Source organism: Moschus berezovskii, chromosome 5, assembly GCF_049115385.1.
Source record: "Moschus berezovskii isolate FMDL1 chromosome 5, NW_MosBer_1.0, whole genome shotgun sequence".
NCBI classification, from domain to species: Eukaryota; Metazoa; Chordata; class Mammalia; order Artiodactyla; family Moschidae; genus Moschus; species Moschus berezovskii.
In genome coordinates, this window is record NC_142464.1 from 24,011,813 (window position 1) to 24,036,615 (window position 24,803).

General features: G+C 43.0%; 1 protein-coding gene across 1 annotated transcript; it reads right to left on the reverse strand.

Annotated features, from left to right (window-relative positions):
• Positions 1-824: 824 nt before the first annotated feature.
• Positions 825-22,417, reverse strand: CYP2U1 (cytochrome P450 family 2 subfamily U member 1). Its single transcript, XM_055434846.2, has 5 exons — positions 21,874-22,417; positions 9,017-9,652; positions 7,046-7,207; positions 5,333-5,500; positions 825-4,578 (listed from the first exon to the last, which is right to left on the reverse strand). The coding sequence occupies exons 1-5, from the start codon at positions 22,361-22,363 to the stop codon at positions 4,403-4,405; spliced, it is 1,632 nt and encodes a 543-aa protein (XP_055290821.2). The 5' UTR covers positions 22,364-22,417; the 3' UTR covers positions 825-4,402.
• Positions 22,418-24,803: the final 2,386 nt, after the last annotated feature.

Below are 24,803 nucleotides of genomic sequence, written 5' to 3' on the forward strand. Positions count from 1 at the left end.
GCAAAGAGATCAAACTAGTGAATCCTAAAGGAAATCAACCCTGATATTCATTGAAAGGACTGAGGCTGAAGCTCCAATACTTTGGCCACCTGATGCAAAAAGCCAGCTCACTGAAAAAGACCCTGATAGTAGGAAAGATTGAGGGCATGAAGAGAAGGGGGCAACAGAGGATGAGATGGTTGGATGCCATCATTGACACAATGGGCATGAATTTGAGCAAACTCCAGGAGACGGTGAAGGACAGGTAAGCCTGGTGTGCTGCAGTCCACGAGGTCACAAAGAGTTGGACACAACTGAGTGACTGAACAGCATGATGCCACTTTTATACGCTAGAGGATATGCTATTTTGTTTCACTGATTCGTCTGAATATTCTGGTGTTAGTACAAAATTGTTTAGTGATTCATTACTTTAAAAGTAGTATCCAGGGACTTCCTAGTGGTCCAGTGGCTAAGCCCCCACACTTTCAATGCAGTGGATGCAGGTTCCATCCCTGGTCAGGAAATTAGGATCCTGCATGATGTGCTGTACAGCCAAAATAGAAAAAATGAAAGAAAAAAAAAAGATAGTATCCACCAAGAAATAAATCCTTGTGTATATGGTCAAACAAATTTGGACAAAAGTATCAAGATCATTAATTGGGGAAGACAGCCTTTTCAACAAATAGTGTTGGGAAAATTGTTATCCACATGCACAAAAGTTAGACCCCTACCTTACACCATATACAAAAATCAATTCAAAATGGATCAAAGACCTACACATAAAAGCTAAAACTATAAAACTCTTAGAAGAAAACAGGGGAAAAGCCTCATGACATTGGATTTGGCAATGATTTCTTGGATATGACACTGAAGACACAGGCAACAAAAGAAAAAATAGACTGATTGGACTTCATCAAAATTGACAACTTTTGCATCAATGGTCCTCTGGCCAGAGGTGGAAGAGATGATGGAAACTGAAGATTTTAATAAACAGGGTAACTGTAAATAACGAGGAGGTCTCTGGAGGAAATAAACTGGGTGATAAATCAGAAGTATGTCATCCATTTATGGTATTATAACAAAGACACCACAGACTTGAGATTCTTACAAATACATTTATTTCTCATGGTTCTGGAGGCTGTTGTTTAGTTGCTAAGTTGTATCTGACTCTTTTGTGACACTGTGGCCCACTAGGGTCCTCTGTACATGGGATTTCCCAGGCAACTTTCCTTCTCTAGGGGATCTTCTGACCCAGGGATCAAACCCGCATCTCCTACATTGACAGGCAGATTCCTTACCACTGAGCCACCAGGGAAGCCCCTCTGGAGCCTAGAAGTCCAAACTCAAGGCATCTGCAGATTCAGTGTCTGGTGAGAGCCTGCTTCCTGGTCCATGGACAGCTGTCTTTGCATTGCGTTCTCATATGACAGAAGGGGCCAGGCAGTTCTCGGCTCTTATAAGGACCCTAATCATTCATGAGGGCTCCATTCTCATGACATAATCACCTCCCAAAGATTCTACCTCCAAATACCATCACACTGGGGATCAGATTTCAACTAATGAATTCCTGGCGAGGGACACAAACATTCAGTCTATAGCAGAGATTTCTCGGGAGAGGCCACTTTAGATTGGACTTTAGTGGAAGCCGTGCCTGAGGAGGTGACCTCTGAGCTGTAACCTACAGGAGGAAGACTAGGCCATGGAAAAAGGCTGGCAGTGGGCTCATCTAGAGGAAAAATCCATAGGTTGGGGTATTTTAAAAACTCGTCTTCCTGAGCTAAGAAGTGCAATTGAGACAAGCACTTGATACTTTGCCACCATGGGCTTGTACAGATTCATCTATCCTTCAAATCATGCTGGATTTTGATGTAGGAAATAAAAAACGTGGGCTTTCAGACAGCCCTGAGAGTAACTGTGTAAAAGAGAGCATATTTAAAAGAATTATCCTCCTGCCTAGAGATCATGCTTATATGTGGCCATCTCTCTCTTTCTGGAGGTCTGTTCCCTCTTCCACTTCCTAACTTGACATCTGGTAAAAGAGAATTTTGCTTAGCAACTGAAGTAAAACCTCCAAAATCCAGAAGTGACACTATCTCAGTTAAAAGTTTAACAAAAACATCAAAAATTATGTTCATGATAAGGACTAAAAGTAGGTATCAGGTAGACTTATAAAACAAAGTACTATTCTTTTTACACTTCCAGTAAATCATAAAGTACAAAATCGTAAAACATTAACACACGGGAGGAAAGCACTAACACTCTTTGCAGTGATTTGCCATAAACAGATATCTTTAAAGGGCTACAGTTTAAGGCATTATATTTTAAAGTTTAATAAACATCTGATTTCAACATACTGTCACAGAATAGTTTTTTTCTCAAATTAGCTGCAAACTGTTTAGGGAATACTGAAAATGTATTTATAAATCGAGGAGTAATAAATTTGCTAATGCAAGTTAATAGTGCAATTCCAAAGCATATGCAATTCCAAATGAGGAACACACTGCCCTGCTCACGATGCAGGGAAATCCACACCATCCACCCAAGATCTGCACGTCAAACTCTCCATTCACTCATTGTGCCTAGGCGTTTCAGTCATTAGTTTTTCTAATTAACAAAAAATGCTCAAGGCACCTAAAGATTGGCCTGTATTTCATTTATCCATGTGAAAATGCAGAGAGATAGATGCTATGGGATCTAGTTGAGGTGGTACCAAGAAGTGGTACAGGAAGAACTCTCCTGTTATAAACTGGTAGGTTTGAAACAAACAGTGGTACTTCTTATTAATAACTACACGAAGTCCTTACCTTTTCTAAGCTTGAGCTTCATCAGCTACAAAACATCATCCTGTTACTGGACAGTCTGTAAGAATTACATAAGTATTCAACTGAAGCATAACTATGGTGCCAGGATGAGGAAGGCTCAGAAAGCACAGCTGCTCATATTACATCACAATTCCTCCTATATACGGAGTATAATGGGAGACTAAAGGAAAGGCCTGGCCACTCTGGAGCACGTTCTCTGTGGACAGGTCTGCTCTTCATTGTCTAGGACTGCTCAGACGTTTATCATTCTGGCTTCGTGACAGCAAAAAAGGCCAGTGATAACTGAAAATACACCCCCGTATTTCCAAACACCTCCTGAAAGAGGTTGTTACCTTTTTCGAGAACTGCTCTTTCAGAAGGAGCTTATTTATTAAGAAACAATTCAGTTATCTCAATAAGCAAAAGAATGCCTTCCTGTCTTTGCGAGTCTTCAAGGGTGAGATATGTTAGGCCTAGTGGCAGGAAGGAAGAACAGGAAAGGAACATTCAGTACAGCTCAAATCCTTCCCTTATAAATCCCAGTATCAAAATTCCTGAGCTCACTATTCAGGGCTCAAGTCAAAAGCCAGAGCTACATCCTTGTGGGTAAAGACAGCAGAAAGGAATCCTGCCATGAAGTCACTTTTTCATGTAGGCTCACTGTTCATGTAGTTGAAACAGAAGGCAGACATATACATTCAGACTATATCCATTCCTCAACATGCTGAACAAGGCTTCTCTTCATCCTATGTCTACAAAAAGTAAAACCTAAAATCATAAAAGGGTAACGATAACAAGTCCCCTAAAACTAACATAAGCTCTGTTCCAAGGTAAGTTCTAATTCATTGTCACTCAAACCCACATCCTTCTCTGATGAAGTATTAAAGTCTGAACATGACTTTCATGTTGCCACGGGTTGTAAACAGGTAGGTCTTCCTTCTCCTGAATTTGTTCTCCAGAACTTAACAGCATCTTAGTGATGTCAGAAAAGATATGGGGCATTTGACCATCGTTCAAGACGAGATGAGTGTCTGCAGTAGCTCAGTGGTAAAGAATCTGCCTGCAATGCAGGAGCCACAGGAGACATAGGTTCGATCCATGGGTCTGGAAGATCCCCTGGAGAAGGGAATGGCAACCCATTCCAGTATTCTTGTCTGGAGAATCATATGGACACAGGAGCCTGGCGGGCTACAGTCCATAGGATCACAGAGTTGAAGACAACTGAAGTGACTTAGCACGCACACATGCATGCCAAGATATAAGGCAGGTTTTGTTACCGCCACCTTCCATGTGGAAAGTCTGAGGCACTGAGAGATGAGATGAAATGCCCACTGGTGGAGCCCACTGGGCATAAAAATCCGAATCCCCTGCTTCCCCATCCACTACTTTGGTCACCATCCCCAAGTCACATGCATTACTGAAATGGCTGAAGTTCCCTGCAGAGGAACCCCCCACCAAAAGGAAAAGTCCCACGTGTTCTACCCTCTTTCCAATCTCTCTCCGATCTGAGCCCAAACTAGATCTTCAGAGTTGCCAGAGCCGCTGTCAATTACAGAAGGAAGAATCTGTTTAGAAGGATGTGTATTTACATTCTCTGCACCATCTCTTCATGGAGATGTTCTTTATCTCTTCGAAATGATTATATTAAATGGATGTGGGGCTAAAGTTAGGCCATATTTCCCAGTCAGGACTGGCTTTGAGTCCTTAGGCAAAACAAACGTGAAACTCTGCATTAGGCTCACGAACATCAGGAACAACTCCATCTTTGCCAGCTGCTCTCCCATACACACCCGCTTCCCTAAAAATGAGACCAAAAAAAAGGCATTACAAGACTACCCCTTTTCCTACCTCAAAAGGGATACATTTATACGAAAACTCTAAATTGAGTGTTTTAAAGGCAGACACAGGTTTGAAATAAAATGGCCACATATACCCCAGGGCTTCCCACAGTCAATGTGGATCAGAATTTTTAACAAGTTCACATTTTAGCTACCTCCTCCTCAAAAAATCTATGCTCATCCTAGATAGAAACTGGAGACGGACCCAACAAGGCGGGCTACCTCGTCTCCTCCGTACCTACTTATCTCTTTCCCTGCTCTTACCTGGAAGATTGAAGAGAAGAGACATCACATGAGAATCTCTGGAGCATTCCTTTTCTATAGAAAGAAGCCTCCTTGCCCTCATCTAGGAACCTAAAAGAGTAACTTCTGAGATCTGAGATCCCACCCTCTCACCCACCATTCAGGCAGGTCTCAAGTTGCTCTTAACTCTAATAGGTCTCTGGGACTTAAACAATCACCTGGATCACTCAAAAAGGAAGATTTCTAGTCACATTTAATGATTTAAAATCAACTGCTTTCATTTTTTAAAATATGAACTGAACATAGTGGAGATGCATTATCTAAATTATTTCTCTCATATATTGGCTTGCCAAGAAAGACACATTTTTAAAACAATATCATGAAATAATAAAAGATTCTTCTGGTTCTACTTCTTAATTATACCATTAAGAAAATAAAAGTTTTAAAAAAGAAAATAAAAGTTTAACTGACCTATCCCAAAAGGAATAAACGTTTCCTTTTTAATAAGTTGTCCTTGATCATCCAGAAATCGATCAGGGTAGAAATCATTTGGTTTCTCCCAGATGGCTGGGTCTCTGTGTACTGACCATAGGTTGGGTAATATTATCGTGCCTTTAGGAATGGTATACCCTTGGAGCACTAAAACAGAACAAAACCACAGAATCATTCAACATGCTTTTACTAATAGCTCTTGGTAAACATCACTGTTGGAAAAAAAAAGAGCTAGTTATGTATCTAGGTTCTTAACCTTCCGAGAGTAAACTTTCAGGTACTTTGAGGGCAGGGGAAAGACCTTATTAACTGTCATCGTTTCCACATGGTCTCTGGACCCAGCCTAAAACAAAACACAGGAGCTGCTCTGATGCATGTTGAGTTAATAAATTCAATCAAACCATTAAAAATTATAATTAAGAAAAACATTAAAATAGAAATCATGTGGCATTTCAAGTAAACTGTTCCAAAAAATTATAAATTCCTCCCTGGTGACTCAGTGGTAAAGAACCCACCTGCCAATGCAGGAGACACAGGTTTGATCCCTTGGTTGGGAAGATCCCCTGGAAGAGGGCATGGCAACCCACTCCTGTATTCTTGACTGGAGAATCCCATGGACAGAGGAGCCTGTCAGCCACACTCCATGAGGTCACAAAGAGTTGGACATAACTTAGCAACTAAACTCAGAAGGTAAAGAATCCGCCTGCAATGCAGGAGACCTGTGTTTCATCCCTGGGTCGGGAATATCCCCTGGAGAAGGGAACAGTTAGTTACCTACTCCATTCTTGTCTGGAGAAGTCCATGGACAGAGGAGCCTGGAAGGCTCCAGTCCACGGGGTCGCAAAGAGTCAGCCATGACTGAGTGACTTTCACTTCTCTTCACTTCAGACAACAATAATTCTTATATATAATTTTACAGCTCAGAGTCTTTTATGTCCACACAGCAATGCAATGAAGAAGGTAAACTAAAGGGATATAACGGGACGTCAGCACTGCCTCTTACCAGCTGACAAGATCATATGTACTTTAAACAATGCCCCAAAGATGCTGCACACACTTCGTATCTAATTTCCACCAAACTGCTGAGTGATCCAGTGTCATTTATTGCAAGTGAATGCCTCCTACAATTGTCTTATAAGTAGATTTAAGCCCATTTCATCACAGGCTGTCTCCAGAGGACAACTCCTGGCTATGAAGGACCTTTACAGAGTCTGAGCGCCTGTATGTCACTGTAGGTGAGAGGCTGAAACGTGTGCCCTCAGAATGGGCTCTTCTAATTCTTCACCATTTGTGCTTCAGTTGCAGAACTGTTAAAAATGATGCAGGATAATTCCTAGCTGAACTCCTTAATTCCAAATTTAGGTGAGCTCTTCAGACCTCCAAAAACAGGAGGACTGAGAGGGACCTTTGTTAATTATTGTATCTGCCAACACAGCCACCTTAAATGGCAGCACAATTTGCCGGACCAGTGTACACGAGCATGCTTTGAAGGCTAGACAGCCATTTATCAGACAGGCAGTGCTGGAACGCCAGCCAGGGCAGCAAACAGGGACAGTGAGGCTGAAGAATCCCCTGGACATCTGATTATCCACGACAATGCCAAACCCCTGCCGCACCTTCACCTCAGGTCCTCTGGGTGAAGGGGCTGGGTTCCCCTCAAGGACGTTCCAAGGAGGAAGGCCCTGGACTTGCCTGTTTTCTCTGAGGTCATGTGAGGGATGGACAGCGGCACCACGGTGCTCAGCCTCTGCACCTCCATGATGGTGGCCTCTGTGTAGGGCATCTGCGCCTTGTCAGTGAGGGAGGGGGCGCGGTCAACACCAACGACCCTTGCAATTTCTTCATGAACCTTTTCTATACAAAAAAAAAAAAAAGGAAAACATAATCCAAAGGATAAGCCAGGAGAGACTGCCCTCCCATGCACACTTCTCTTCACCACACCCACACAGCTGGGAAGTCGGCAGTAGAACCTGACTTAGCCTCCGTGAAGGGAAGCACCGGTCAGATACCCCAATAGAGGTAGCTGCTCCCAGGGACTCTGCACCAGCTTGAGACTCTTAACAGAGCATGGCAGAGCAGATAGAGGGGCCAAGGGGAACGTGCACTGGATTCAGGACCAGTCTGAATCCCTCTCTCGTATCAACTTTGAACTGGCTCTCTCAGCTTTTACCTGTGACGACGTGTGACAGCTCAACATTACCCCCAGCGACTCCACCTCTTGGTGGTCACATCTTCCTGCCATTCCCTCCCACTTTATACCAAACTGGTCTCTGTGACCAACAGAATAGGGAGAAGTAATGGGATGACCATTCTGAGCCTGGGTTAGAGTTGACTACCATGGCTTTTGTCTGGACCACTCACTCTCAGGTCATTCACTCTGGGAGAAGCTGGCAGCCAAGTCAAGGTCTGAAGGGCAAGGCCCATCAGCTGTCATGTGGGTGAACCATCCTGCTAGAGGATCCTTCAGTGCTCAGCTGTCATGTGGGTGAACCATCCTGCTAGAGGATCCTTCAGTGCTAGTCAAGTCTACAGGTATTTGTCGACCCGGCCAACATCTTGGTTATAATTTCATAAGAAATCCTATGCAGAACATCCAGGCTAAGCTGCTCCAAATTCCTGATCCTCAGAAACTATGTGACATAATAAATGGTTGTTCTTTAAAGATGCTAAATTTTGGGATAATTTGCTACTCATCAATAGTTAATGAATGTAGGTAAGCAAAATCCCATTTATAGTAGGCAGAAAATGGTCCCCGAAGATGTCCATAATCCCTTAGAACCTGTGAATATGCTGTCTCATATGGTAAAGGGACTTTGATTAAATGAAGGACCGTGAGCTGGGGAGATTAAGCTGGATTTTTTCGGTGTGCCCAATCTAATTACGTGGCTTTTAAAATTGGAGAACTTTTCCCAGTTGAGTTTAGAGTCAGAGGGAGATGTGACTATGAAAAAATGACCAGAGAGATACAAGATTGCTGGCTTTAAAGATGGGAGCAAGGGGGCCACCAGCCAAGGAAGCTGGAAATGGCAAGGAGATGGATTCTCCTCCAGAGTGTCCAGCAAGGCACGCAGCCCTGCCAATGTCTTGATTTTAGCTCACTGAGACAGTGTCAGACTTCTAATGTACAGAACTCTAAGATAACAAATTTGTGTTAAGTCACTAAGTGTGTGGTTATTTGTTGTAGGAGCAATGGAAAATGAATACACTTCTTCCCCCGTCCTTCCACTGTGAACTTCCACTGATATTCACTGCCTACTGGTATTGATGTGGTGGAACTAGCTCTGTGACCTTGTGAAAATCACAGAACTCTGGGCCTCTGGTCTCATTTTCAAAAAAGATGGATGGGTTCAGATGATTATGATACTATTCAACTCTGAAAGAGTCTTCTCTAAAGTTCTTTCTTCATCCCAGATTTCACACAGAATCAGACTTGTAGAGATTTAAAACAGATACATGCAAGCTGTGGCCTCAGTGCCACTGTCTAGAATCTTGAAGTGTCATTGTTAACACCTTACCAATTCCCTATGAGATGCAAGCATTTCCATTTTGTTTTCCAGCCTGAAGACGTTGCTTATTGATAGGAGCCACAGGATCACCAAGGTTGTTGATCCTGATTTAAATATCCTGGTTTTGCCATGAATAAAGGAAACATCTGTTTATTACCTTGAATGTTGGGGTGCAGTGACATATACAGGAGGCACCAAAGCAAAGAGTTAGTTGTGGTATCAGTGCCAGCAATGAAGAGATCGCCAATGATATAAAATAAGTAATCTTCATCAAAACCACTATTGCTATTATTTTTCTTCTCCTCCTCCACATGGAGAAGATACATGTCTATGAAGTCCTGAGGGTTCTCTGCATCCAAAGACTCTCGATGGTCTTTGATGATTTTTTTAAGGAAAATGGTTAAATCCTTTTCAATCTGTCTTAATTCCTTAAATGGTCCAAAAGGAAGGTAATAAAGCCAGGAGCATATGTTGACCAGGAGGAGCTGGGTGTTCAGACAAATTTCTAATGCTCGTGACATAAAATTAAGCATTTTCTTAAATTCACTATTGGTGTAATCAAAGCGCCGACCAAAGCACAAAGAGCAAATGATGTTAGAGACGGCGTTGTTGACGATGGGGAAAGGATTGAAAGGGGCTTCTCCGTGCTTTTGCATTTCCTCTTTCACATATTTGAACTCCTCAATAATCTTGGGCTCCAAGCTAAGCTTTCCCAAGCCAAAATGACGAAGAGTTGAATGAGAGAACTTCCTCTGTTGTCTCCAGACTGGACCATAATGTGCAAATACAATCCCTGCAAAAGGAAACCAAGGAAAGAAGGTGAGAGACAGCAAAGCTTGATTATTAATACTGAAGAGGACCAACCAAGAAGTGGACTTGTATTTCTCAAGTCACTTTTGCAAAGCTCATATACGTATATAAAAGGACCAGCAGCCAAGAAGAACGACTGGCAAAATTTAGTTATCCAGATAGTGTGTATTTCTAATAACAAAAATCATATCTAATTTCATTAGAAAATTTTGCTCAGAAGCTTATTATTATAACTCCTGGTGAAATAAGAGAAAACAAGATTCGATTTCTAGACTTACGTAAATTTCAAAATCTTATTTTCTTAACGTGAACCCAGACTTAAACATCTCAAGCTAGGTACACCCATATTCTAAACATTCTGAACAGAAGCAGCGGCACAGTAACAGTGTCACATGAGGGCAGGGACAATATCTGAGTTTGCTCATCATTAGAATCCAAACTCCTGGCACAGCGCCACATACACAGGAGGAGCTTGTTAAGTATGAGCTGATAAATCAGTGACCCAACTGAATTGGAACAGTGGTCATCAAAGCTCGACTCAAAGAACAGGCAAGTAATCTAAAATGTCTGTTGCTGCAAACAGCCCTAATTTAAAAGCATCTGAACTCTAGGACATTCACAACCACATCTTATTTGATTCTCACTTATGTTATACATCTTTCACCATCAAACCCAACAGAGTCGCTCTCGGATGTTGCATCAAATTGTTCTCAAATGTTCCTTGCATCCTGTCACTTATTTCACCCTCCTCTCTTCCATGGTATACTTTATTGTTTCAGCCAGCTCTCCTCCTTCCTTCCCTTTTTTCATCTACTTCATTCCTGCTACTTCAAGGACATGCTTCATTCACTTAACAAATATTTCCAAATGCCTACCATGTACCAGACACTGGGATGCTGTGAATACAGCTGAGCATGAAATAAAGACCTCTCTCAGTGGTTAAGTCTGTCTATGTAAAATGATTCTCAATTAGAAAAACAGCCATATGGTCAAACATTTTGAATGGTTTATCAGGTTCATTTTCCTGCCTGGAATCTTCCACACATCTGCTCAAATATGATATTCTTTCCAGGCCTTTTGTTTAGGTGTTTTATGACTTCCATTTGTCATCATCTAGAAATTTTTTTAGGGGCTTCCCAAGTGGTGCTAGTGGTAAAGAACCTGCCTGCCAATGCAGAAGACATAAGGAGACTTGGGTTTGATCCCTGGGTCGGGAAGATCCCCTGCAGGAGGGCACGGCAACCCACTCCAATATTCTTGCCTGGAGAATCTCATGGACAGAGGAGCCTGGTGGGCTACAGTCCATGGGGTCAAAAAGAAATGAATACAACAAAATCACTGCAGATGCTGATTGCAGCCATGAAATTAAAAGACGCTTACTCCTTGGAAGGAAAGTTATGACCAACCTAGATAGCATATTAAAAAGCAGAGACATTACTTTGCCAACAAAGGTCCATCTAGTCAAGGCTATGGTTTTTCCAGTGGTCATGTATGGATGTGAGAGTTGGACTGTGAAGAAAGCTGATCGCCGAAGAATTGATGCTTTTGAAATGTGGTGCTGGAGAAGACTCTTGAGAGTCCCTTGGACTGCAAGGAGATCAATCCTGGGTGTTCATTGGATGGACTTATGCTAAAGCTGAAACTCCAATACTTTGGCCACCTCATGTGATGAATTGACTCACTGGAAAAGACTCTGATGCTGGGAGGGATTGGGGATGGGAGGAGACGGGGACAACAGAGAATGAGATGGCTGGATGGCACCACCGACCTGATGGACTTGAGTCTGAGTGAACTCCAGGAGCTGGTGACGGACAGGGAGGCCTGGTGTGCTGTGATTCATGGGGTCATAAAGAGTCGGACATGACTGAGCGACTGAACTGACTGACTGAACTGAAGCGTTGTAGCACACCATAGAAATTTTTTTGGACCCTTCCTTGTTGACCCCATTTCCCTGGAATCTATGTCTTTTTCTTCTTTCACTATACTGTATTTTGTTGAAGCCTATCCTCTAGTAGTTTCCTGGGAAAGGATACGTCAGAGACAAATTTCTAAAGATTTTCAGCAAATGTATTAATTGTACCTTTCCTCCTCCATCAGAATTTTGAAAACATTGCTAAGAGTACATTGATGTGTCATAAAATACACACACCTTCAATGTGACTAGATACTTCCAAACTCCTCTTCAAAGTGGAGAAGACCCCAAAAGTGTGCCTACCAGAAGTATATTAACGATCTCTTGTCAAATAGTTGCCATCACTTGGCAGTTATCAACATTTTATTTTTGCCAATCAGAGGGCTGAAATGTATCTCATCTCATTTTTATTTGCATGTCCCTGGTTGTTACAGTGAGTTAGAACAGCTTCTCATATGGCTACTGCCCAAGTTTCCTATTCTGTGATTTGTACTTATAAACTGTGCAATTTTCTTCTTCTTATATAGTCTACATGCAAAGCAGACATTGTCTTCCATCACATGAACTGCTTTTTTCATGTTTTTATGCTACTACTTGATAAACAAGTTTTAAAGATGAAGGTAGTTGCATTTACCAATCTTAGTGGTTTGTGCTGTGTATCTTATTTTAAAAATCTTCTCCTACCACAGGTTCATAAATACAACTATTTTCTTGTAAAATTAAAACATTTTGCTTTTCCACATTTAAGTCTCTATAGCCTACCTGGAGTTTATACTTATGTTAGGTATTCCTACTTGTTGTGAAGAAGGAATCCACTTTACCCCCTATCTTGATAATCTGTTATCCAAGCACCATTAATGGAACAGCTTCTCCTTTTCCCTACTGATCTACAACACTAGCTCTGTCATACCTTTGCTGTATACAGGCAGCTCCATTTACAGGTTTTCTAGTCTGCTTTATTGCATATTGTTCCTGTTGTTTAGTTGCTAAGTTGTATCCAACTCTTTGGGACCCCATGGACCGTAGCCTGCTAGGCTTCTCTGTCCACGGGATTTCCCAGGCAAGAATTCTGGAGTGTATTGACATTTCCTTCTCTAGGGGATCTTCCCAACCCAGTGATCAAACCTACGTTTCCTGCACTAGCATGCAGATTCTTTATCACTGAGCCACCAGGGAAGCCCACTAATTTTCAGACCTTTATCCTAATAGAGGATAGTGAAGGCTCTACAAGCGTTTCCCAGGTGGCTCAGTGTAAAGAATCTGCATGCCAATGCAGGAGGCACCCCTGGGTTGGGAAGATCCCCTGGAGAGGGGAATGGCTACCCACTCCAGTATTCTTGACTGGAGAATCCCATGGACAGAGGACCCTTGGGCTACAGTGCATGGGGTCGCACAGAGTCCGACACTACTGAGAGACTAACACTTTCACTTTTCAAGGCTCTACAGTTGCCTTTGAGATCCACTTTAGCTGCATTCCACAAGTATTGTTAGGATGTCTTTTCAATGCATTTCAAGTATAAAGTTTTTCTTCTGTTATGATTCTCTTTTGCCATCTAGGTTAACTGACATGCTGATTTTTTACATCGATGAGGCTGGCTTTTTAGTCTAGAATGTGATCAATTTTAATAAATCTCCAAATAAAGTAGGGAAGAATTTTTATATAAGCAATTGTTGGGTATAAGGTCCTCTTTTTTTGAAATTAAAAAAACTTTTAATTGTATATCGGAGTATAGCCAATTAACAATGCTGTGATAATTTCAGGTGCACAGCCAAAAGGACTCAGCCATATACACACATGTATCCAGTTCAGTTCAGTTCAGTTCAGTCGCTCAGTCGTGTCCAACTGTCTGCGACCCCATGAATCACAGCACGCCAGGCCTCCCTGTCCATCACCAACTCCCGGAGTACACTCAAACTCATGTCCACAGAGTCGGTGATGCCATCCAGCCATCTCATTTTCCGTCGTCCCCTTCTCCTCCCGTCCCCAACCTTTCCCAGCATCAGAGTCTTTTCCAGTGAGTCAACTCGTCGCATGAGGTGGCCAAAGTATTGCAGTTTCAGCTTTAGCATCATTCCCTCCAATGAACACCCAGGATATTCAGCACTTTAAAATGGTCATGTTGAAACTAAGGAAGAAACCGAAAAGATAGTGATTTTTGCCTATTGTTACATGACTTCATTAAATCTTTTTTTCATATGAAGGATGAGAGCAGTGAAAAATGATCCACTCCAGGTGATAAATACACTAAGCATGCCACTGTAAGGTCTTTTCCAACAAAGAAAGCTAGATAACTGTTAGAATCAAATCTTCTTTATCCTTACCAAATTTTTATCTGCCTGATCTCTCAACTATTCAAATACTTATGTTAAAATATTTTGCTCTAATGGTACTTGTCAATTTCTTTTTGCAATTATGTAACTTTTTGTTATGTATATGTATATATAAAAATATTTTAAGAATTAAAATATTTAATTAAAATACACAAAAATTTTATATTATCTGTGTATCTGTGTTGTATATGCCAGACAACACTGTCAGCTACATTCAAATTTAGAAATATTTTATCTTCCTGGTTAAAAAAAAACAGTTCCTTTCATCATCATGCAACGCCTTCCTTATTCTTTATTTCTTCAGTTTTGGGGCTGTCCCGGGTCTTCGCTGCTGCACTCCGGCTGTCTCCAGTTGCGGCAAGTGGGGGCTACTCTCTAGTTGCAGTGCACAGGCTTCTCACTGTGGTAGATTTTCATCTTGCATGGTACAAGGTCGTATCTCTCTGCCCTCATTCCCCTCCCTACTTCAAATCACTGGCTGACCAAGAGGTCACTAAAATCCAAAGTTCTTCAAAAGCATCTATTTTCTATTTTCTCCAGGGAAGGTGGTGATGGTAAGGAACTGGTCTAACTACAGTTTATATGCACTCCTATCAACTGCTGTTTTCAGCTCTCTGGCTCATCCCTATCTCCTGCGATCACTGGTACTTCCGATTCCTGAGCCTTTCTGGGATTCCTTAGGAAGAACTGCACCACACTTCATTAGTACCTCCCCCTATAGAAACTTAAGGGTGGTCACCCACCACTCTTTGAAGTCATTTGCCAATCCTGTCTCCGTTTTTTGTCTTCAGATTTGGGGTATAGGGTTACAGGTACATTTCATCATGGATGGGGTAGGTGCTTCTGTGAAAAGTCTCTCTGGTGTAGTGTGTGATTTTCGAGACAAAGAAGGAATAAAAATTTATTAACTACTCCTGACACTAGACTCTGTTTACTAAAGCTCCATAAACTGTTTTCTAGGGAACCACAGCTTAGTCACACTTCCTGTCTTTAGCCATGCCCAGTGCTGCTGTCAGCATTCAGAGGCTGTGTTATTGGGCTCCCTTCTCTTTCCTTGGAAAGATATGGTCTCTCACTCTAACTTCAGATTTTAGCCTAATTTTAACTGCCATCTAATTTAAGATGTCACATATGACATCTCTGATCTGTCCTATTTCTCAAGGGATTTTATTCTTCTGTTAGGTCCTCAGTCTGTGTCACCTACTCATCATCTTTCAAACTCTCACCGTTAAACTCATCTTTAAATCCATACATTTGGATTTTAGAAACATTTTATCTAGCAAAATGCCCTCTATTAGTTTTTCCAATATTTATTTAGAGTCCCCTATGTGCCAGCTACTAAGGACATATGCATTTAAAAGACACAATCGCTGTTCTCAAGATGCTTTCAGTTTCTTGAGGAACTGGATACACCAACAACTCTAACATACTGTTTTATGCTGGACTCTACTGAAGTTGCATAGCATATTGAATGTTGTATGGCGGGTTGCACTCAAGTTGCATAATTGGTAGGTATGGGATTGAATGTTGCATTGTTGGACTGTGCAGGATTGAAGCTGTCTGTTGGACTACACTGACTGTTCCATTGTTGGGATACACTGTATTAAATGTATGTTGGAGGCTATTGAGGTTTCAGTGTAGACAGAGGAAAGAGCATCCTGTCAGCTGAGTGAAAGCAGTACTTCTCAGACAGGACATCTCAGTGATACTTCATTTGTAAATAAGGATGTATATGAAGGCACATTTTAGAAAAATAAAGAACTTGGGCAAAGTTAAAGAGGGGCTGGATTATCTTCAGGGAAAAATTCAGGTTTAGATAAGGTGGGGAAAAGGAGGGAACCCTCTCAAGAGAGGCTGGTACTTGGGCATTGGGTATTGACAACAACTTGACAGGTATGTGGACTTCCCCAGTAGCTCAGATGGTAAAGAATCTGCCTCAAATGCAGGAGACCCGGGTTTGATCCCTGGGTCAGGAAGATTCCCCAGGAGTAGGAAATGGCAACCCACTCCAGTATTCTTTTTTTTTTTTTCCCACTCCAGTATTCTTACCTGGAGAATTCCAGGGATAGAGGAGCCTGGCAGGCTACAGTCCATGGGGTTGCAAAAGTCGGACACAACTGAGCGACTAACACTTTCACTTTGACAGATATGAAGTACAAGACGTAAGAGGTGACCAAGGAGACAGTGTCTGAGAACGCCAGCGATGAGAGGCATGCACAGAATTAATGCTATCAGGGTTTCAAACCTTGTAAAATACGCTGGTCGGGAAGCCAGAATGACTTAGAGTCTTAGAGTGTTTGGAAGAGGTTCAGGCACATCTTTCAATTGTTGACACCTCCATTCTTTTTTTTTTTTGACATCTCCATTCTTATGTATACAATGGTTGTCTACAAAGACTTCATCTCAAGGGGGATAAAAAACACTGAAAAATAAAAAGGACTCCAAAGCAAAATCAGGACTCTGGTTTGGAAATGACAAAACATACCCTCAAGATAGTTTGGCAAAAAGGCCAAGTAGGCTGTGGATGGAATCAAAAAGCAGAAAGAGCTGGGTATCACCACCTCAGAGGACTAAATGTCACAGAACTCCTTCTCTCTGCACCCACTTTCACTTCTTTCTGCCTGCTTTTCTTCTTTCTCACTGTGAACCAGCTTCTCCAAGAATCAGGAGCTACCCTGAGATGCCCATTCTCCCATTTTCACCACTATAGAGAAAAGCCCTTCAAAAACCCTCTATTCTCTAGTTATAACCTGAAAAATGCCGGAGAAGGACTCAAATGTTTCAGTCAGGGATTCTATGGTGATACCACTTTGGAATAATTTTCATTTATTAGTTCTGCCTTGAGGTTTTCCAACTATGCCATTCTGGAAAGTAAAGTACTTCTTGGGTGGAATTGGCTCTGACTGAAATTTTAAGTAGAGTTGATTTACAATATTATATTAATTTCAGGTATACAAAATTAGTTTCAGGTATACAAGATGATTCTGTATTTTTAAATTATACTCCATTTAACATTATTATAAATATTGACTATGTTCCTTGTGATGTACAATATACCCTTGTAGCTTATTTATTTCACACCTAGTAGTTTGTACCTCTTAACCTGACTTTGTAGCTTTATTAACTATTTCTGCTCAGGAACAAAATCAGATGAATCAATAGGTTTGATGGGCATAGCTAATGTAGAACATCTTTATGGCCTATCTAGCTGACTATGGTTTTTATGCTTAAAACAACATCAACTTGTCTAAGCACAATCATTTGAAAAACTCAAATAAATAACTTTCCTACATGCTAGAACTCGTTGACAATGTGTTAAGTGAACAATTTCCAGCACATCACTGTTCATGAAACATTCCTTCTCTGCTAGTCTCACCAACTTTAGTAGCAAAATTCTTTAAAAACATCTCGCAAGACACATTTAATAACACTATTGGTCTCCAGTTCCTAATATCACCTTCTCTTATAGCCTACACATCCTCCTTCTGGACAATTTCACATTTTATAATGTTGCCATTGGAAACAACACTGAAGGGAGTGAGGAACGCCTGGGCACTCCTCCAATCTTGCTGAGGAGTCTCTCGGCCTTTCAATCCTGTGGTCAATCTCCTTCAAGCTGACCATGCCATCCACTTCTAGATCTAAGAAGTCAACCCAGAACTCATCTGTTTCTTTGTCCCTTGATGGGCATCTTGAGATAAATTCCTATGCAGATGGCCTATTGTTTACTCCAAGTAAAATCCATAAGCATTTCCCTTGTTACATATGGGTCTTGCTTTACCTTCTCCTGTCAAACACCTTCACTAGCAACAGAAATTTCTTCCAGCACATTTGCCCAACATATATCCACCAGAACACCAGAGCAGCATCGCCTGAGAAGTACTAGCTGTCTTGGGGGAATTAATACTTTTAGGTCAGACACTGAAGCAGCAAATTATCCTGGGCACCCAAGACTTTCCTAAATAAAGAGGGATCTAATAACAAGCTGTGATCCAACTAATACTTAAAAACTGCCTTGTAATATGTAACAACTGCCTTAAATATGTAACAATAACTGCCTTATTATATATAACTACCTTATTATGTATAACTGCCTTACAATATACTTATGTATAATAACTGCCTTATTATATTACATATAATAATAACTGCCTTATTATATATAATAATAAGTTTTTAAGTATTAGTTGGATCACAGCTTGTTATTGGATCCCTCCTTATTTAGGAAAGTCTTGAGAGCCTGGGATAATCTGGTGCTTCACTTAAAGTATTAGTTCCCCCAAGAGACAGAGCCTGTTGTACAGAGTGAAGTAAGTCAGAAAGAGGAAGGCAAACACTGCACATTAATGCGTGTGTATGGAATGTAGAAAGGAGGAGACCAGACGCAGAGAGCAGACTTGAGGACACGTGTGGGAGGGAGAGGGCGGGAAGAAGGGAGAGAGTAGCACGGAAACACACACATCACCATGCGTAAAACAGCCAGTGTGGATATGCTGGTGACACATGGAGCTCAACCCAGTGCTCTGTGACAGTCTAGAGGGGCGGGAAGAGGGGGGAGACGTGAGGGAGGTTTAAGAGGGAGAGGACATATGTATACCTGTGACTAATTCACCTTGAGGTATGGCAGAAACCAGCACAGTACTGTAAAGCAATTATCTTCCAATTAAAAACTGCCTTATTATGGATGATTGACCAAACTATACATCCACCAAGAAGGACCTCAACGAAGAAAATCTAATTCTTACCTTTAAAAAATCAGGAGGAAAAGACAGGCAAGCAACAAAAATGACAATACAATGTGGCAAGTACAACGATAGGTGCTTGGGTGCATGCATTCATTCATTTCCTGACTACCCACTCTGTGCCAATTAGTGGGGGTACAGTGGTTAAGAAGATGACCTAAATCGTTACCCTCACAGAGGCCACATTCTGGAGGCAGGTGGGGCTGGTATTAGGCCAAATGCTTTCAAAATGTTTAATGAATGAGTTTAGTGAAATATGAATGAGGTTAAGTTATGATATTGAACAGTGTCTAAACTAGAAGTGAAAGGTGACATCTGACCTAAGAGACGATAAAGAGTCAGCCAAGTAAAAAGTTATTCCAGGCCCAAGGATAACAAAACCCAGTAGCCTAAGGCAGTCACCAACTTGCCAGGAATCAGCTTAGTGTGCCCAGAGCAGACAATGTACTTGAAATGTACAAGCAAAGGGAGAGTAGAAAAAGATAAAGTCCAAAAGGCAGACAGAGGCCAGATCCTTTAGGGCATATAGGTCAAGAATGGGGTCGGAAGCAATTGGTTTCAGTGGCAGAGTGATATGAGTTGTTCTGATTCGTGTTCTGGGTTTTTTTTTTTTTTTTTTTAAGAGATCCCTTTGATTGCTGTATATATGAATGATAGTTAAGAGGTTTCTGCAGTAAGAGATAAGAACTGATTGTAGCTTGGATAAGATGGAGATGGGGAAAAGTGAATGGATACAGCACATGGATGTATCTGCAGTAAGAAATGACAAGACTTGCTGATTGACTGGTAGGGAATGGGATGAGAGTTTAAATGAAAACAGAGGTATCACAGAGAAAAGAGTAGCGCACCTCTGCCTGGAAGGGTAGAGAAATATGTTATAGAACACATTCTCAGAGAGGAGACATTTAAGCAGGTATGAGAAAACAGAGCACAAGTATTGGTGAGGATGTGGAGAAACTGGAATGTTGGTCATTGCCGGTAGGAATGTAAAATGGTGCAGCTGCTATGGAAAAAGGTATGGCAGTTACTCAAAAGTTAACCATGGAGTTACCTATGATCAAGCAATTCCAATTCTGGATTTACACCCAGAAGAACTGATAGCAGGACCTTGAGCGATTATTTGTAGATATACCATGTGCACAGCAGCGTTTTTCACAATAGTCTAAAGATAGAAGTACCCAACAGTCCATCAAGGAGGAATGGATAAACAAAGTGCAGTACAAACATTAAATGGAACAGCTACTGCTGCTGTTGCTAAGTCACTTCAGTCATGGAACAGCAGTCACTCTTAAAAAGGAAGAAAATCCTCACACATGCCACAAGATGATGAACCTTAAAACATCATATGCTGCTGCTGCTAAGTCGCTTCAGTCGTGTCCGACCCTGTGCGACCCCATAGACAGCAGCCCACCAGGCTCCCCCGTCCCTGGGATCCTCCAGGCAAGAACACTGGAGTGGGTTGCCATTTCCTTCTCCAATGCATGAGAGTGAAAAGTGAAAGTGAAGTCGCTCAGTCGTGCCCGACTCTTCGCGACCCGGTGGACTGTAGCCTACCAGGCTCCTCAGTCCATGGGATTTTCCAGGCAAGAGTACTGGAGTGGGGTGCCACTGACTTCTCCAAAACATTATATGAGGTGAAATATATCAGTCACAAAAGGATAAATACTGCATGATTCCACTTAAATAAATTACCTAGGACGGAAAACATAATGGTGGTTGCCAGAGGTTAGAGACTTTAATATTTAGTGGGTATTTAGTGTTTGTTTAATAGGTATAAAGTTCCAGTTTTGAAAGATGAAGAGAGTTCTGGAGATAGTGGTGATGGTTTCACAACGTTATTGACTTAATGCCGCTGAACTGTACACTTAAAAATGATTAAGATGGTAAATTTTATGCTATCTGTACTTCACCACATTAAAAAAGAGAGAGAGAAGAAAAGCAGGCAGAAGTTCTCCAGGTGGCCATGAGATCAGAAGAGAGTTCCAGGTAGAAGCAGCAGCCTGCGTAAAGGCGTGGAGAGGGTGTGGTATGGACTGTGACATGTGTAATTTGTTTTTCAGTAATATCAAAATTGATGTTTTAAACATTAATATATTAAGATCGTCTTTACTATTCATTTAAAATCCTGATGCAAAAATCTGGCTTAATCAGGGTCTAAAAAGCCTGAATCTCTTCAAGCCACATTCCAAGAAGGGGAAGCAGTAGTTCATTTACTCAACAGTTACTGACTCCTACTTCAGGCAGCACAATGGTAAAGTATCTGCCTGCCAAAGCAGGAGATGCAAGAGACAGGTGTTCAACCCCTGGGTCAGGAGATTCCCTGGAGAAGGGAATGGCAACCCACTCCAGCATTCTTATCTGAAAACTTCCATGGACAGAGGAGCCTGGTGGGCTACAGTCCATGGGGTCGCAGAGTCAGCACTGAGCACACACACACTACACTACCACGATACTGTGTGCTAGGAAGGACAAGGAATTACTGTCCTCCTAGATGTCAGTCTAGCGGTGAAGACACATCTTTGAGCCCAAGGTTACAAAATTCTGAAGCCTCAGGACTGATAACTGCAGCGAAGGAAAAGTACTTTTGCAATTAAAGTTCTAACAAGGGAGCCTAACTTACCTGGAGCAGAAGTGAGGGAAAACAAAACAAAAACTCCCTGCAGGAAAGACATTGAAATTAACACCTGAGTTAAGGACAGGATTGACACAGATGGAAAAATAGTCTGGGACCCGTGCCGACCAATACAACAGAGGGAACACTGATAGACAAAGGGCAACCGTGATATTCGACTACAGCAGATAAGATGTTTACCAGCCCTCACAACTGCCCAACTCAGACTCCCATAAGCAGGAATCACAAAGGCTCTGAACCTGATGGGAAATAATCTTATGGGAAAATAATTACATTAAATTCTCGCCAACGGTATAAATATCCCTCTCTCTTTTTAACCAGGCCAAAGTTTCTCGTGGGGAACACAGCCTGAAGAGTGAGGCCTTGTTCTGGGAAGGAGTGAATACTCCTGGGGCGGATGGAGCCCGTCCCAGATGGACGGCCACGATGGGGGAGTGGGAGGCGCGCGTCCCTCCACCCCCGGGTGCAGGTGCGCGGCGGGCCAGGTGCGCGGCCGGAGGGGCACCCGAACCCACCGCCTCCGCGCCCCTGCGGCGCCAGCCGCGCGCTCACACGGCCCGTGGCCCCCAAGGCGCGGCCCAGCTCACCCTTCCCCTTGGTCATGATGGACGTGAGCGGCACCCGCGGGCGGTCGCTGAAGACCTCGGCCTGCTGCACCAGCGCCTCCCGCACGCTGCGGAAGTCGTTCAGGACCACCACCAGGTAGTGGCCGATGAAGAAGCTAAAGATGCTGCCGTACACACGGCCCAGGTCGGTCAGGAGCAACTGCACGCCCTGGCCCGGGGTATGCATTTCCCCGCTTCGCGCCCGGCGATACGGCCAGCTCTTCCTGCGGAGAAAAGGCGGCAGCAGCACGAAGCCGAGGTTGCCCACCACGGGCCAGGGCGCGGGCCCCGGGGGGATGCCCCGCTCCGGGAGCCGCCACAGCCAGCTCCAGCCCAGCAGCGCGGCGAGGACGAGCAGCAGCAGCGCGCCGCCCGTGGGGTCCAGCCGCAGCAGCCCCGGGGGCGCGTGCAGGAGACGCGGGGGCCAGGGCGCATCCTCGGCGGGGGGCTGGGGGAGCCCGGGGGAGGCCATGGCCGGTGCGCCGGTGGCCGCAGCCCCCGCGAGCGTCTCCCCGACACTGGGCCCGGCCCCAGCCCCACGGGCCGCCCAGGGGCGGGGAGGAGACGCGGATGCCGCTCCGGATTGGCTGCGTCCACCTCTGTCCCTCCAATCAGCGTCGCCCGAGCGGACGCGGGGACGCGCTGGCCGCCGCGCTCTGGAGGTCTGCGGACCGGGCTGCGGGGGCGGCCTCAAAGTTGGTTGCTTAAGCCTGGTGGCGCACCTCCGCTGGGTCGGACTTAGCAGTGACCTTACCCCTGAAAAAAAAGATGCTCGCACATATTTACGCTCTGACTGGTTATCGGACTTCCTGTGTCCATTGTCAGTAGCGTGTTTAAACCGTGCCGGGTCAATAGGCCGCTCATATGACTCAGCCACACTTTGACCCTGAGCTGGGAGACAGGTCCTCGCCCCGTCTCCCGGAGCAAAAAGACAGGATTGCTGCTTTATCTAAATCGGGATTCGGAGAAAGAAATGACCCTTTCCTCCACCCAGAAACATCAGGGTGATGGCAATGCAATGTGTAGAATTTGTCGATGTAGGGGACCAGCGCTCTGGAAAGGATGGGTGGGGAATAGTCGTGAGAGGGTGGGGGACGGCGGGTGATGGAGTATACGGTGGTGATCTCTCTTTTGTGCTCAAAGTGAAAGCTCAGCGTGCGTTTCAGCGTGTGGCCGAGGTAAAGCACGAGACCTAATCCAGAAATTTGCTTGGAGGGTTTAAGTAGCTAACAATATAAAAAGCAAATTGGGTGAGGAGGGGTGACAGTATCGTTCTAGCTATGATACCAAACCAGAAATGCTGAGGTTGACATATTAAGAATTGTGTAATGCTTTCCAAGTCTGTCTTTAATTTTCCGTAATTATGGCTCCTCCCTTTTCTCTGACATTACACAGGATATAATTGCATTCACATTGTTTTCCTAAGTCTCTTATTTCTGTGATGCAGATAGGAAGTATTATGGGCTGAATTGTGTTCACCTGAAATTCATATATTGAAGTCCTAACCCCGAGTACCTCAGAATGCGACTGTATTTGGAGACAGGGCCTTTAAAGAGGTAGAGTAAAATGAGGTCATGTTAGCGGACCCTAACCCAGTATGATTGGTGTCTTTTTAAGGAGAAGAGATTAGGACAGCAACAGACACAAAGGGAAGGCCATGTGAAAACACAGGAGGAAGATGGCCATCTACAAGACAGGAAGAAAGGACTCAGAAGAGATCAACCCTACCAACACCTGGATTCTTAGATTTCTAAACTTTGAGAAAATAAGTCTGTAGTACTTCGTTATGGCAGCCCTTGCAAACTAATTCAGAAAGGGAGACCTTGTTCATAATATATACTATGGATAAATTATTTTAACATGAAACATATAGCTCATCCAGTGCTTCTTAAGGGTGAATTTTCCCAAATGATATTCAGGCCTTTCTTGTCAGAAAAAGGAATACTTTCTGCTCCATCCATCCTATTTGAAATAGAGGAGTAATATAATAATCCGTAGCAGTAAAGGAAAGGAATACCAAAAGATCTGTGGGGTGGGGAGAGAGGGAAAGGAAGAGGAGAGGAGTATTAAGGGAAACATTTTAAATGGAATCCCCAAAGATCATTTAAACCACTCACCTTCCCACTGGAATCCTTCTTGCTGGATTTCAGCCAGAATTGTTGGTAACAGTATATCCAAAATATCTAAGTACTATTATTTTGTTATCAAGAGTGGTGTTAAATCTTTAAAAGAGAGGTGTTAAATTACTCTATTTGTAAAACTACAATTGTCCAGCTGGCTTGTAATTCCCTGGGAGGTAAATGCTACACAGGATACCCATCCAGAGTCAGTGAGCATGAACAGAGAGAGCTTATGGCTCAAGAAGAGTTTGCAAAATGCTAATGAAAGGAAAAGTTGAAATACTACTTGTATTATTTAGTTGCACAACTCTACTAGCCATTTAAAAATTCCTTCCTTTCCTTTCAGTTCCTATGATTTGCTTCATATGTGCCTCTTCATGCGTACTTCCACATATAGATACTGCTGTGCGCATTCTCCGAGCGTCCATTTGCCCTACAGGAAACCGGGTTAACCAATGTGCCTACATCAAGTGTAAGGAGCACATGAAGTAATTAGCACAATGTCTAGCATTTAGTTCAGGCTCAGTGAGTACAAGCCGTAATGGTAATAATTATCTCTGGGCCCTGACTCTACAGGTTGGTGGTATTGCCTTCCTTTTTCACCTCTTGCAACTTTACCTGCCTTTTCCAAAATTAGATTGCGAGACTGGCCAGTATATTAACTTGTTTTCTATATTCAGCCTTTCAGACTTGTATGATGAATAAATAAACTGGCCCATCTTCAATATTACCCATATCATTCTTCTCTAGTTGAATGTATTATGATTTTCCTGGAGAGGAGATGAGGGGAGG

Excerpts from the sequence above, each read along its gene's own strand:
- CYP2U1 (XM_055434846.2), bottom strand. The coding sequence starts at position 22,363 with ATGGCCTCCCCCGGGCTCCCCCAGCCCCCCGCCGAGGATGCGCCCTGG. Across the intron at positions 9,653-21,873 it reads CATCATGACCAAGGGGAAGG|GGATTGTATTTGCACATTAT; the intron begins GTGAGCTGGGCC and ends TTCCTTTTGCAG. Across the intron at positions 5,501-7,045 it reads CATGACCTCAGAGAAAACAG|TGCTCCAAGGGTATACCATT; the intron begins GCAAGTCCAGGG and ends GTTCTGTTTTAG.